This window comes from Lontra canadensis, unplaced genomic scaffold, assembly GCF_010015895.1.
Source record: "Lontra canadensis isolate GAN:19392208 unplaced genomic scaffold, GSC_riverotter_1.0 scaffold88, whole genome shotgun sequence".
In the NCBI taxonomy this organism is placed as follows: domain Eukaryota; kingdom Metazoa; phylum Chordata; class Mammalia; order Carnivora; family Mustelidae; genus Lontra; species Lontra canadensis.
In genome coordinates this window covers 3,147,710-3,161,951 of record NW_022631082.1, presented here as the reverse complement: position 1 = coordinate 3,161,951, position 14,242 = coordinate 3,147,710, and the positions used below count along the sequence as shown (strand labels likewise).

General features: G+C 42.3%; 1 protein-coding gene across 11 annotated transcripts in view; it reads left to right on the top strand.

Moving 5' to 3' along the window:
- HNRNPM (heterogeneous nuclear ribonucleoprotein M) overlaps positions 1-14,242 on the top strand; it is a 41,192-nt gene that overhangs the window by 13,895 nt on the left and 13,055 nt on the right. For 4 of the 11 annotated variants that reach the window (XM_032883802.1, XM_032883799.1, XM_032883798.1 and 1 more), the window contains exons 3-11: positions 3,503-3,555; positions 4,468-4,475; positions 4,561-4,654; positions 5,763-5,954; positions 7,406-7,559; positions 8,379-8,428; positions 9,284-9,344; positions 12,698-12,799; positions 14,089-14,133. In XM_032883802.1, the coding sequence (XP_032739693.1) occupies positions 3,503-3,555; positions 4,468-4,475; positions 4,561-4,654; positions 5,763-5,954; positions 7,406-7,559; positions 8,379-8,428; positions 9,284-9,344; positions 12,698-12,799; positions 14,089-14,133 (759 nt within the window). The remainder of the gene's footprint in view (positions 1-3,502; positions 3,556-4,467; positions 4,476-4,560; positions 4,655-5,762; positions 5,955-7,405; positions 7,560-8,378; positions 8,429-9,283; positions 9,345-12,697; positions 12,800-14,088; positions 14,134-14,242) is intronic. The other 7 variants (XM_032883803.1, XM_032883801.1, XM_032883797.1 and 4 more) reach the window with 4 other exon arrangements.

The following is a 14,242-nucleotide window of genomic DNA, read 5'->3' as shown; positions in this document are numbered from 1 at the left end:
TTCCTGGACCATGACCTGAGCCAAAGGCAGAGGCTCAACCAACTGAGCCCCCCCAGGCGCCCTAAACTTTATTTTAAATATACGTAAAAATCCATATCCAGTCTCTTTGTTCCTTCGTATTTTCCTTTTTTTGAAAATTCAGCCTGCATTTTGTGAAGACCTGTAACGCTAACACATTTGTGTCTGTGGGACACTTGGGTTGTCCCTGCCCCACCAACCTAGTAGCGGGTACTCTTCTGTCACTGTGGAAGTAGGAGCAAGAATGGGCTCACTAATTTTCTAACTCGTCCATAAATCAAGTAGTCCTTCTGTAGAGTAATTATTTTGCCAGGTTTCAGGTTGTCTGTATATTAAAGACACAAGCTTTCCAAATTAAAATAAGCATCTGTTCTGTGCACCCCTCTAAGCTGGCCACCTGAGGGGTGTGTTTGATAACGTGCCCTGCTCTGTGGAGCCTTCCGCCTCCACCCTCGCCTTTAAATTATAGGCCTTTTCACATATGAATTCTCTTCAGTGAAGCTTTGGCCTCTGTCCTCCCTCTCTTTTTTTGGTCCATTTCAAAGGAAATGAGAATACAGACACAAGTAGTGTTTGTTACAAAAATATGTGCAGGTGTGTTAAATCACAGTAGCTCCGAGTGACCACCTGACTCTTTTTGGGTTACTTGTTCATTCTGCTTATCCTCTTGATGTGTTTTATGCTTGAGGCGGTGTTTTTAATCATGTAAATGTTGGTTAAAGGTGATTTGTTGAAGTATTTTAAAATCAAGGTAGGTGAAAACATTGGGCATTAGATTTTACAGTTTTAGTTCTTTCATTTAGATGTTTTGATATTCAGAGCTGCAGTAGAATTTCCTAGAACCTTCTTTTGGGATTCCCTAGATCCCATCCATGTCTAGGAAGGGAGAGGAGCAACAGTAGTTTTCCATCAATAACCTGAGAATTCCATTTGGGCGAGACTGTTGCTGCTACCAGTTTATTAACTCTGCCTCTCAGTCCTAACTCGTGTGCTCTGGTTGATTTGGTCTTTTAAACTTCCTTTCTTTGGATGTGACCAGACTAGGTGGCAAATTTCACCTTCAGTGTTTTGTTGCTAGTTGTACTGACTACACTAAACAGGTCTTTTGTTTTAATATTGTAGAACTAACAGAGAGGTGGTCTGCTAGTATCCTCCTACAGGGAAGTATGAACTAGCACTTCCTGCAGGTCCTGTAACCCTGATTTGCTTACATCTCTGAATTGATGTGGACTCTCAGGGTAGAGGTTGGGAATGTATGAGGGACCTGGTTATTATTGATGCTCCCTTTGGGAACACTATTACTCATGCTAGAGCCACAGCAGCTGCCTAACCTGTGGCTAACCTGATAGGATGGAGGGTTTTTTAAATGTAAATTTTTTGTTTTTACCAAACAACGATGCCATTTGGGGAAACACAAAAAGGGATATTTTAAGCAAAGTTTTGGTGCAGAGGATTGAAGTTGGATGTGTGCCATCACTAGACTGTTAGGTGGAAAAAGTCCCAATTTCTAAACCTAGCTTTTTGGGAAAAAAAAAGTTTGGTTTGAACTTGCTTGGTGTCTAGGTTGCAGTCAGTGACAGCTTTATGGACACAGACTAGAAACTTAAAAATGCAACAGTATTTGAATTCCGACAACATAGTTACAGTTGTCTTGAGTTAGATATTGTGATGATTCATTTTTAAGGTTACTAGATGGTATTTAACAGCTTGTAGAAAATAAATTTGAGGTCTCTTCACTGTATTGACACTATTTGGCATTTTATCAAAGTGGAGATAAGGCTGTTGGTCCTCAAATGGCTGCTGCTGTTGAAATGAATGGCTTTTTAAAAACATGGCCTCAGGAATGGCTGCACCTTTTTTGGAATCGCTTTACTTTTGTAAGATTAAAATAAAGCCAATTTGTATGTCTGTCCCTTGGCTGTGTTCATTTTCTTTTTGCCCAACTGGAGTGCATCCTCCAAAAGTTAAATTATACCAGTCCCTATTTCTTTTTTTCATTTCTTTGCACTGATTCTCTCTCCTTCCTGTTTTGTGCAAAGTGCTGGTTTGGTTCTGTAACATTCCAAGAAAGGGCAAGGGGAGGTGACTTTGAACACTTGTCCTTCATGTTGTCAGCTGCAGTGCAGATATATTAGTAATAAATATGCCCTTAAAATTGTTAATTTTATTTTAAAAGTAATTTTATCTTACGTTTAAATCTTCCCTTGCTATTATTTTAAAATCCTCATAATTCGAATTCCTTTGAGCAAAGGAATTAGAATAGGCGCGACTTGAGGCCATTAAGAAGTTTACTTTTACCCTTGTACTGTTGAACCAAACTTGAATACAGAATTGGAGAAGGCTTTACCATCATAAATCATCCTTTAAAAAACAAAAAAGGATATTCCTGAGGACAGAAGCACTTTCTTGACTCTGGAGAGCGTGCTTAAGGGATTGTTTTCTCCAAGTTAACACTAAATTTCTGTTCTTTTTGTGCCATCTTCAAGTTCAGCAGCCATTTTGGTGGTTGTCTTCTTGATGGGTTCTAACATCTGGTCATGGTGGTCATGAATTGGCAATCCAAACCTTGAGGAAAATCTGCGAAATCTTTTGAAATGCTTTATTTTCTGCCCCCCACCCCGTGTAGTTCAGAATTATGTGAATCTTAACTTGTCTAGTTGCAAACTGAGCTCTACATTTGCATTTATCTGTGTCTTTCAATGGGGGAGGTTGAGAAAGCAGGAAGAAAAAAAGCCTGGCTTATTAATCCACTGAAGAGAATCCAGATGCTGCTCTGGTTTATGATCAGATATCGGAACATCTTACTTCTGGCAGTTCTGGAGCTTGGTGCCATGTGCAGGGCCAGCTACAGATTTTGTGGGGCCCCATGCAAAATGAAAACGGGAGGCCTCTTGTTAAAATATTAAGGATTTCAAGATTAACATCAGAGGATTAAACTAAGTGCGTGGCCCTCCTAAGTGCAGGGCCATGTGCAGTCGCACGGGTTGTACCCGTATGGCCGGCCACACCACGTGGCGCCTTTGAGCATATACACACTTGAACGGCCTTGTAGTTAGTATTTGAGCTCAGTTTAGTGGCTTTGCAGCTTGTGCGCTGCTTACCTGCTTTCACTGTGAAAGTATATTGTGTAAAACGTTTGCCTCCCTTCCTCAAAAAAAGTGAAGCACGCAGACTTCTTTCCTATAGATTTGGATTGCCTCTAGTCATGAGTGAGTATTTCAGATAGGGAAGGTGATATGGAAATCTGTGGCAATAGCTTGTTTGTGGTGGGAGGAAAATCAAGGACATAATTGTTAATGAGTCTCACCTACTTTTACTGCACACCTGTAATGCCTAGTTTGGTGGTTTAGAGAATATGGAGTGTTTCTGGGCTTTCTTATAAGGCAGAGGCTCCATACAAGGTTGCTGATGATTGTTCTAAATTCCCATTGTTTTCTTGGCTTTTCTCCCTTGGTTTATGTGTCGTCTGGAAACTGATTTGTAGTTGGTGAGGTAACATACGTGGAGCTCTTAATGGACGCTGAAGGAAAGTCAAGGGTAAGTGTCTGAGAGAATTTCTTCTGTGGATTTACTACTTGAAAAATGTAACTGTATGGTGGCGTGGAATCGAATGAAATCAGGAAGGCAGTGAGTGCTCACGTTACAGTAGCTATGTTTGATTTTGCCAAACATTTGAGTGGGGTGGGAGGGGATTTGCAAACGGGAGTCCCGCTTTTCCAAATGGCTGGCCAAAGAGCTTTTTGGTATTCTGTTTGGATGCCCAATTTGGATAACTGGGGACCAATAGCAGCATTGTCTCTTTGTTAACAGAGGAATTGGCTGTGTGTGAATTATGCATGGAATTTTAGCGGTGGTATATTAATGTAAAACGTGTGTTTTTGTCTAGAAAATGTTACTCTTGGTCGTTTGCTGAATTTGAAAGTTGTGTGAACCAAAGATTCCGAAAAGTCGCCTTTGTGCCAGTAAACTGTAAAACAAATATTAAAACCTGAACGTTTAAAATTGGCCTAGTTTAAAGAGAAAATAAATTATTTTGTTGTGCAATAGAATGGCTTAGAATAATCAAAGGATGAGCTTTAATTTATGGAAGGGATGGATTTAGGAGGAGTATGATAAGGAATTGATTTGAGTACAGAGAAGCAGATCTAAAGTTTGTGTGATTTCTTGGAGAACCTGAATTTAGGTCTGCTTATTACAACTTCAGTAACTATAGTGCAATGCTGGTAATGTGCAGGCAGAGGAGATAATGAGGAGTCCAGCTTTTAATGAGGAAGGCAAGGCAAGACATTCCTGTGAGCTTCCCCTTAGAAGGGTTAATTTAAAAACTAACTTTGTTACATAAATCATATTTGTAATTTATGTAACTGTCATTGATATTTACTATGTTTTTCTTTTCTTTTTTTTCCCCCTTTCCTTGCTCTTCTGACTGGTCTGTGGCTTCCTCCAAAGGGATGTGCGTAAGTATTGTCTAGTTACTTACTGGCAATTGAGCCTCCTAAATTGTAGGACTGGTTTCACTCATCTCCTTTTGACTCTTCATAGCGTTGTTGAATTCAAGATGGAAGAAAGCATGAAAAAAGCTGCCGAAGTTCTAAACAAGCATAGTCTGAGTGGAAGACCACTGAAAGTCAAAGAAGTAAGCTCTTGAAACAATGTGGATACCATTTATAATTGTCGAGTTGTCCCTGTTTGGAATTAGGAAAAGACAGAAATATTCCTTCACTACATTTTATGGAGCAGACCAGCTTGTTATTTTTAATGAAGAGGGTCAGTCAGGCTGCAGTAGTCACTCCTGTAAGAACTTTGGAATAGTGGCCGAGCACATCCTCAGCAACCGCTTACTGCCTTCCTAACGTCTCATTTGTCTTAGAGCAGCCTGCCTTGTTTTTTTTTCAGGGGTGCTCAGACCGAGCCCATGGGGTGTACGTATGCGTGTTAAGGGATTCTGTGCCTCCAGTTTTACCCATCCTGAACCCTGCTCTTACCTAGCCAATCTTTTTTCTTCTCTAAAGTGAATTTATCATTAATCTACTTTGATATCTAATCCAAACCAGATTATCTTTTCTCCCTTGAGGAAGAGGGAAGTTTTTGTTGATTAGTTAGAGTGCTCCCTGACTTATGTTGACATCTTAAAGGAAGATGAGTATATTCAGAACTCAGGAAAGCATGTTAGGGTTTAAGGTTTCTGTGTGTTGAAGAGACACATGAAAGGGCAAAAAGTTGAAGACTAGTGCCAATGCCAGAGTTTCATAAACCTGTTCAGACCTTAACACGAATCAAACGCCTGAAAAACGTGAAGGACTGGAGTACCTCGGTGATGTAGAACTGCGTTTTCAAACTTTGGAAAAAAAATCACTGATGGGGTTATCAGAAATTACAAAATCCCATTGAAAATTAGTGAGATTCAACTATACCAAGCCTGTGAAGATCTTATTTCCATCTGGAAGTGTTCTGTGTTCTACCAACTAATTCTGTCATCAAACCACTCCCTTCGCCCTCCCCCCCCTTTTTTTTTTTAGTTAAGTTGGGAGCTAAATTTTACACACTTCTTTCCTCCTATTCCTTTGGCTGGAACTCTTCCTAGCCTGCTGGTTGAGTTCATTTGGATTTCTTGTTATAGATTTCGAGACATGCTTTCCAACGACTTCTCAATCTCTGGAGTTTTGGGAATATCACTTTTTGTGAGATCATGGTCTTAGGTGTCACTGGGTCAGTTAAATCTAACACTTCTGTGCTTGTTTTAGGATCCTGATGGTGAACATGCCAGGAGAGCAATGCAAAAGGTGATGGCTACGACCGGTGGGATGGGTATGGGACCAGGTGGCCCAGGAATGATTAATATCCCACCCAGTATCCTAAATAATCCTAACATCCCAAATGAGATTATCCATGCATTGCAGGCTGGAAGACTTGGAAGCACAGTATTTGTAGCAAATGTAAGTAAATGGAAATACTGTCTAAAGTAGAAAATCAGAACTTTATGAAATCATCTTGTCAATATGTCGTGAAAGTCATTCTTCTGTTTGAGAGGAAAAAATTTTAAAAAGAGGGTTATGCTTGGGGTGCCTAGGTGGCTTGGTTAGGCATCTGACTTTGGACTGCTGCTCAGGTCGTGATCTCTCAGGGCCTTGGGATCGAACTCTGCGTTGGGCTCCTTTCTTAGCGGGGAGTCTGCTTCTCTCTTTCTCTCTCTCTCTCGCTCTTGCTCACTGTGCTCTCCCTCCCCCAACTCTCATAAGTAAATAAATAAAATCTTAAGGAAAAAGGGTTATGTTCTCTTCTTGATCTGTTAAAAAAATTTGAAGTTGGACTTTGTCCCATAGTGACCACTGCAGTGATAAGTCACAGGCCTGACCATGGTCCTTTTGGGGCCGTGTTTACTGAATTTGCTGGTTACAGAAGTGGCAGCTGAGTCTGCATTCCCTGTGGGTTTATTTAGGTGCCCGTCAAAAAAGTATATGAGCAAGGCTGACATTTCCCTCCCTCTTGTGTCTGGGGTGAAAGGTAATACCCTTTCTATTTGCAAGGGGAACTAAAGGAAAGTGAGTTGGGGAGGATGATGGTAAACCAAAAAAAGAAAAAAATTTTTTCTTAGGGGTGCCTGGGTGGCTCAGTAGTTAAGCCTCTGCCTTTTGCTCAGGTCATGATCCTAGGGTCCTGGGATTAAGTCCCGCTTCGGGCTCTCTGCTCAGCAGGAATCCCGCTTCTCCCTCTGTCACTTCCCCTGCTTATATTCCCCTCTCGCTCGCTCTCTCTGTCAAATAAGGTCTTAAAAAAAATTAAAAAAAATTTTTTTTAATGTTTCACAAAGTAAGCATTAATTTGAAAGGTATGAGGTGAGTTGACCTGTTCTTTTAGAGAAAAGAGACAGTGAATAGCCGTTAAGACCAGGCTTCATAATCCTGTCTAAAAAATTGTACTGTAGGTGATAAGTTTTTGTGACATTTTATTTATTTATTTAGATTTTATTTGTTCGGGAGAGGGTAATTTCCGGGTGGGAGGGCAGAAGGACAGGGATAAGCAGGCTCCCTGCTGAGCAGAGAGCCTGCTGTGAGGCTCATCCCAGGGTCGTGAGAAACGACCTGAGCGGAAGGCAGTTGCTTCACCGACTGAGGCACTGAGGCGCCCCTATTTATTTATTTTTATTTATTTATTATATATTATCACTTTTATTAAGTACACTCTCCACCCAGCGTGAGGCTTGCACTCATGCCTCCCAAGATGAAGAGCTGCGTGCTCTGTTGGCTGAGCCTGTGCCCAGTGTAATAAAAATAATGTGTTATTTTTAGATGTTTGTTTCCAACCAAAGCATATTGTGCTTATACAGTGAAAATGTTTTTTCTAAAGATGTCTGCATTGAGGATTTTCTCTCCTTTCTCTTGATCAGCTGGATTATAAAGTTGGCTGGAAGAAACTGAAGGAAGTATTTAGTATGGCTGGTGTGGTGGTCCGAGCAGACATTCTTGAGGATAAAGATGGAAAGAGTCGTGGAATAGGCACTGTTACTTTTGAACAGTCCATTGAAGCTGTGCAGGCTATATGTATCCTTTTATCAGAATTCAACTCTTGGGTGAACAATTTGGCCTAATGTTGTATTAACGATATAGGTTTTTTGGGGGAAGGTGGTAACTTTATTAATATTTCCTAAGTGGCTGGAGGGAATGGCGTTACTGTGGAGTTTAAAAGTTCTTGTGATGGAATTGATTCAGTCAGTACCGCATAGAGAGAAAAAGAGGCACATGTCCACGAGTGATCTTTTCCAGTGTTCTCTTTTTAGAGAAGTTTGGTTTGAAGGGAGATGTCTATAAAGAATGTGCCTCTGGAGAGAAATTCCATTGTTATTTCATGTATCAGTCCTAGGCCCTATTTCTCCAATGAGTTGACCTCATGCTAGAAGCAGCATTTCTCTCTGACCCTAGAGTTATATCTTTGTAGTTACAGCGGAAAATGTCACACATGAACACAGTCACTAAACTCAGATAAGGCTGTTACTGTGTATCTTACCCAGAAAACATGGTAGTTCAAGAAAGGGTGGGGTACCTGGCCCAGTGGACTCCTCCAGAAAACTCATGCTGGTACAGAGGAAGATGGCCTGGTGAGAAGTTCAGGTTATGCGAACAAAGCTCTGCACCTGAGGCATAAGCCGACATTTACTCCCCTGCACAGCCCTGAGTTCTGTTTATTTTTGCATTTATGCTTATTATAGAAACAGATATTTTGTAAGTATAATGAAAAACCAAAACTCCTAAGTTCACTGTTTAGAGGGGCTGTTAGCAGTTGGAGTATTTTTTCCTTCTGTATTTCTCTCTTGCTGCGCATGTTTTTAGAATTGCAAGAAATAACCTTAATTGTAATATCAGCTATGTTTAATGGTCAACTGCTATTTGATAGACCAATGCACGTGAAAATGGTAAGTTAATAGGGTCTCCTCCTGCACAACATATTCAAACAAGTCTAGCAAAAATAAGAGATGACTTACAGCGGACACAGGCCTTCTGCAGTAGTTATGGATCAATCTGCACTAAATAGGGTGTACAGTATGATGAGCAAATTCCTGAGCACTTTTTGCTCGCTTGTGCAGCTCTTGGGGTGCTTATCCTTTGTGTGCTTGCCTCTTTTTGGCATGGGCAGGTGGTCAGTTGAGTGTCCTGCTTTAAGGAAGTGATCGGTTTTGTATGTTGACTTCTACTTTTCCTAGTATTGCATTAGGACGTTGAGCCAGTGTCGTGTATGTTGTGACCGTACTCAGTCTAATTCAGACAGCCTTTGAGCTGCTTTTGAAGCACTTCAGTGATCACCTTTAGCCCTGCCGTGGCTGTGCCGTGGGGCATAATGAATTCATACAAGCATGACTGGAACATGCTGAGGACTATCTAGGTAGGGCTCAAATTCACAAAGAAAAAAGGAACTGTGAAGAGGTATTGTAGTTACCTTAAACATCAGTTTGGTTTTTTGAGTAGATAATTGCTTTATATGACCCAAAAGTCAAAAAGCATGAAAGGGATACAGTGTGAGAGTCTTGCCCTTACTTTGTACCCCGTTCCCATTCATTCCCCATAGAAACATGGATGTATATTTTTATCCTTCCCTCCTTTACACAAAAGGTATTTTTCTATAATTTTTTTTTTATACTTACATGTTATTCCATGGCATAGGTGGACCGTAATTTTCTAGCTGTTTCTCTGTTGTTGGGAGTTGTTTCCATCTTTTGCTCTTGCAAAGCTGTGCTTTAAGGAATACTAACATTTATTACCTTTCTTTTCAGGATGAGAGGGCCTTACCAAAGGGAGATTTTTTCCCTCCTGAGCGTCCACAGCAACTTCCCCGTAAGTAGTCTCAGTGTGGCTTAGGTTTTGAATTTGATTAGTATCAGCCAGAAAGGACACCCAAGTGGCTCAGTAGGTTAAGCATCTGCCTTCAGCTCAGGTCCAGGAGGAATCTGCACCAGGCTCCCTGCTCAGAGGGGGAGCCTGCTGCTTCTCCCTACTTGTGCTAGCTCTTGCTATCTCAGATAAATAAATAAAATTAAAAAAAAAAAGCAAAAAACAAAAAAACCAAACCCAGAAAATTACATTTACCCTCGAGCTTGTGTGGTGTTATTCTGTAATTCTCTTCATGATTCTTGAGGGAAAGCTTCAAAAAGGATTTGGTTTTTGTTTTTCTATAGATTTCTCAGGGTACAGAATGAACAGAGTCACAGCTTAGGAAAGGTTGTTAGGATTACTTTGTGGTAAGGCAGACGACATCCTAGAGCGTGTAGTAGGGCGTTTTTAAAGTGTTCTGTGAAAGGAAGAACCAGGAACTGCAAAGGAAATTAAAACCAAATTGCACTTGGGGTTCAGAAGAGATTGGTTATACTTTATGGCCCAACAGTGCCATTCTTAGGTATACGCCAGAGACCTGAAAACTGCAGCCCCAGAGAACCTGACATACAGGTGTTCCTAGCAGCGTGATTGCAGGTGGTCAGTGAGTAAGTGGTAAATGTATAGAACGGGGTGTTAGTCCTACAGAGGAACGAAGTACTAGAGAGCGCCACAGCGTGGCTGGACCTGGACCCCGTCTGCAGGAAATCCTCAGAATGGGTGAATCCGTGGACAGAAAGTAGGGTAGTGGTGCCTGGGGAGAAGGGTAACTGGAGACTTGTTTTCGAGGCGATGACAGCGTTTCAGAACGAGGTGGCGGCGGTAGTAGTACGCAACTCCGGCTGAACTAGACCCCGCCAGCTACACACTTCGGATGCATCGTACGGTATGGGAAGTACAACAGTCTAGGTTTTTATACAGGGTCACTCGAAACATGCAGGTGAACATCGCCAACAGGCAAGACTAGGTGACTGGTCACCTCACAGATGGAGATGGTGCACGTTAGTGAAGCCCTAGGCATGTTTTCTGGCAAGCCCACAGGGCTGAGTGAAACCCGAGCATAGGCAAGCGGCGAGAGTGAGTGCTTCTAGCAGCAGGAGTGCGGGGGACTCAGGACGAAGCTGGTGGTTAAGTGGCAGGAGAGGAGGGCTTGCTTATGCTGGATTGGGAGAACTTCTTCCCGGTGGGGCAGTTGGGGTGGATCTGTTTTGGGGGCCAGGGACTGTTTATGGAGAGGGACTCACGCCTAAGGCCCAGGTCAGATAGAATTGAATGGGAGCCTAGACTAGAACACTGATAAGAATCCCTTTGCTGGGGGGGTGGGGGACGCCTGCGTGGCTCAGTGGGTTGAGCCTCTGCCTTCGGGTCAGGCTCGGGGTCCTGGGGTCGAGCCCCGCATCGGGCTCTCTGCTCGGCGGGGAGCCTGCTTCCCCCTCTCTCTGCCTGCCTGTCTGCCAGCTTGTGATCTCTCTCTGTCAAATAACATCTTAAAAAAATAAACAAAAACCGAGTGCCTTTGTAGTTTAACATTGTGGAAGCATAATGGAGGTGGGTTTTGAGGAGATGTCAGTGGCTTCAAGAGTAGAAGGTGGCTTCTGTTGAAATTTAAATTTTTTAGAGAAGGACCACCTTTCTTTGTCCTAATCAGTGTGACCAGTTGGCAGTGGTCACCCAAGGGTCAGGGCGATGGTTCTTGTTGACTTTTATGCCTAGAGGAGGTGGGACAAGGGCTCTTTGGGAGCCCGGGCTGGCACACCCTGGGCCCCAGGGAGCCTATTATCCATGACTTTTGGTCTCCTAGCACATTTCAGAGACTGCTTTGGGGAGTAAGTAACCTTGGTGATCTCTGTGATCCCTTGCTGCTGTTTCTATGCATTTGAAAAACAGAGCTGTTCAATAGATTTTCTGGGAACTGGTATCAGGATTTTTTGTGTTTTTTTCTTTTTTTTTTTTAATGAACTTGGTTTCCATTTAAAAATATCTCACCCTGTAGTGTTTTAAGTCTCTGACCAAGGTCACTGAGAGTGGCGCAGGTGTCTTACACCATGAGGTTTTGTTGGCTGTTTAGAGACTGGTCTGTATTCTTGCTTTGCTGGCTTGTTTGTGGAGCGTGAAGTTGAGGGTGGGCTGGGTATTGAGCCACAGGTTAGGAAACTCTCTGGGCAGCAGAGAACACTAGCTTCACTCTTAAGAAAATGGCCGATGGCCCACAGGGCGCCTGGGTGGCTCAGTGGGTTTAGCCTTTGCCTGGGATGATCTTGGGATCGAGCCCCACATCCAGCTCTCTGCTCAGCGGGGAGCCTGCTTCCCCCTCTCTGCCTGCCTCTCTGCCTGCTTGCGATCTCTCTCTCTCTCTCTCTCTGTGTCAAATAAGTAAATGAAATTTAAAAAAGAAAGAAAGAAAGAAAGAAAATGGCCCACAGTGGAGTCAGAGAATGCTATATGACCAGTACGTTAATTGGCTGGCTTATAGCATTGTTTTTTCTTGGGAAAGTCCTTCGGGCTCAAGGTTGGGAGGTGGAGATTGGGCACATTTGTGCTGCTGGCCACCCGATGTCCTTAATCGCCTTTTAAATTTTATTTATTTATTTATTTATTTAAAATTTTTTTTTTTTTTAAGATTTTATTTATTTATTTGACAGAGATCACAAGTAGGCAGAGAGGGAGAGGGGAAAGCAGACTCCCCGCCTAGCAGAGAGCCTGATGCGAGCCCGATGCGGGGCTTGTTGATCTCAGGACTCGGGGATCATGACCCGAGCCGAAGGCAGAGGCTTAACCCACTGAGCCACTGAGGTGCCTCTTAATTTTATTTTTAAAAGATTTTATTTATTTGTTTGCCAGAGTGAGAGAGCATGAGCACAAGCAGGGGGAGAAGCAGACTCCTTGCTTGGCAAGGAGCCTGGTATAGGACTTGATCTACCTGGAGCCGAAGGCAGATGCTTAACCGACTGAGCTGTCTACCTATGCATCGCTTTAATAGCCTTTTTAAATCAAGCATTTCTCATTTCGAGATTTAGGGAAACAAATAAGTATACGTGATTCTTACATTTGGGTGGTTCATTCTCTGTAATTTTCAAGTAACTGATTTTCACTTGTCCTTGTTTTATATATATCACAAACTCCAGTCTGCATATGAGAAGTTCTGTCTTGGAAGGGGCAGCCCCCAAATATGAATTAGGTCCTGGGTTTGCTTGTGGAGGTGGGAGGATGGGAATGGAGTGTGACATTTACAACACAGTAGAAAAAGACCTTTTCCCTTGGAAGGTTACGGTTTTCTAAGCGGACTCTACACTTAGAACTTTCTCTTTTCTTTTCAGATGGACTTGGTGGTATTGGTATGGGGCTAGGCCCAGGAGGACAGCCGATTGATGCCAATCACCTGAATAAAGGCATTGGCATGGGAAACCTAGGACCCGCAGGTGAGAACGACAGCGTGCTTTGGAGGTGTCTGGGCAAGTTAGTTAGCTCAGGTGAACTATCGGGATAATTGGACATTGAGTACTTCAAATGGAATAAAGATTTCATTGGGGCAGAACTCCCTCCTTATTTATCTGATTCATTTTGATAAAAGCGGTATTTTATATTTTTACTGAATTGAATCCTTTTTTTCTAAAGTTACTTATACGTTGCAATTTAGCCTTTCATGACCTTCCGAGCCGAGGTAGTTAAGCTGTTTGATAAGAGGAGACAAGCCAGAGAGTTGGTCTTGCTCAAGGTCACACCATCAGTTAGTGACAGAGACTATAGGTCTCTGACCATGGGACCACAACACTGCCAGTCTGTTACGTTACGCAGACACCCCTTGGACTCTTGCCTGGTGTGGATACGGCTTCTAGACTATGGTAGAGGCATTGATGGATATAAAAAGGCGTGGAGGGCCTCATTACAGGACAGCATAGCTGCCACAGGCTGCAGAGGCATGGTGTTCAGTGTGTGTCTTTGCTCAAGAAGGTGAGCAATAATTGGTGAATGAAAGCTCTGTGAGAATAGACTTTAAATTGTTTAGCATTTTCATTCTGTGCAATGAGGCATTTATATACTATTAAGAATGACTTCATTTTTATCACCACAGACTTAGGTCTCTCTTGAAATCCTTTGAGTTGCAGGATGGATGTCCCTTCACCCTGCTACTTGTTAGTTCTGCATATCCCTTGTCTCCCTCCCAGATTAAACTCTGGGCTTACCTCAGCACCCTGGACCATCCTCTCGCTTGGCCCTATGAGTGTCCTGCCCCCGCCCCCGAGCCCTGACTAATGCCTAAGAAGAAAGGGATGGTGGGGAGGGAAGCCTCAGTGTCTTTAGGAACTGCTTTTTATTTAGGGAATTTTATCTTTAAAAAGAGATTTTTAAACTTAGATTCCCTAAAATAAACTTCTCAAAAAGTGAGTGTTCAGTTTGTGATTATATATCGTGTTTAAAGTGGTCTGACTTGGTTATTTATTAAAACTGTTTGTGGGCCCTAAAGAATTTTGAGTCATGTGATTATTTTGTTAAAGTCTTTTGTTAAAGACATAGTTTCTTGGAACGTGATAATTTGACAGGTGAGATGGTAGACCCCCTCCCGTCCCCCTTTTCCTTGACAATTAAAATATATACATAACCAGGGTATTTTTTGTTCATTTGCTGATGTGGAATTTCTTGTGCTTTTTAAGTTCAAACGTTACTGCTTTGACATAATTTTAGTTTGCATTGACTTTTTCTTTTTAAGGAATGGGAATGGAAGGCATAGGATTTGGAATAAATAAAATGGGAGGTAAGAGATTTAAAATGAAGTACAAATGTAATCACTTTTAGGTATGGTTTTCTCTCACCTTTCTCTTTTCCCTTAGCCTTGCATGAATTCTCTCTTTGTTTTCCAAAAA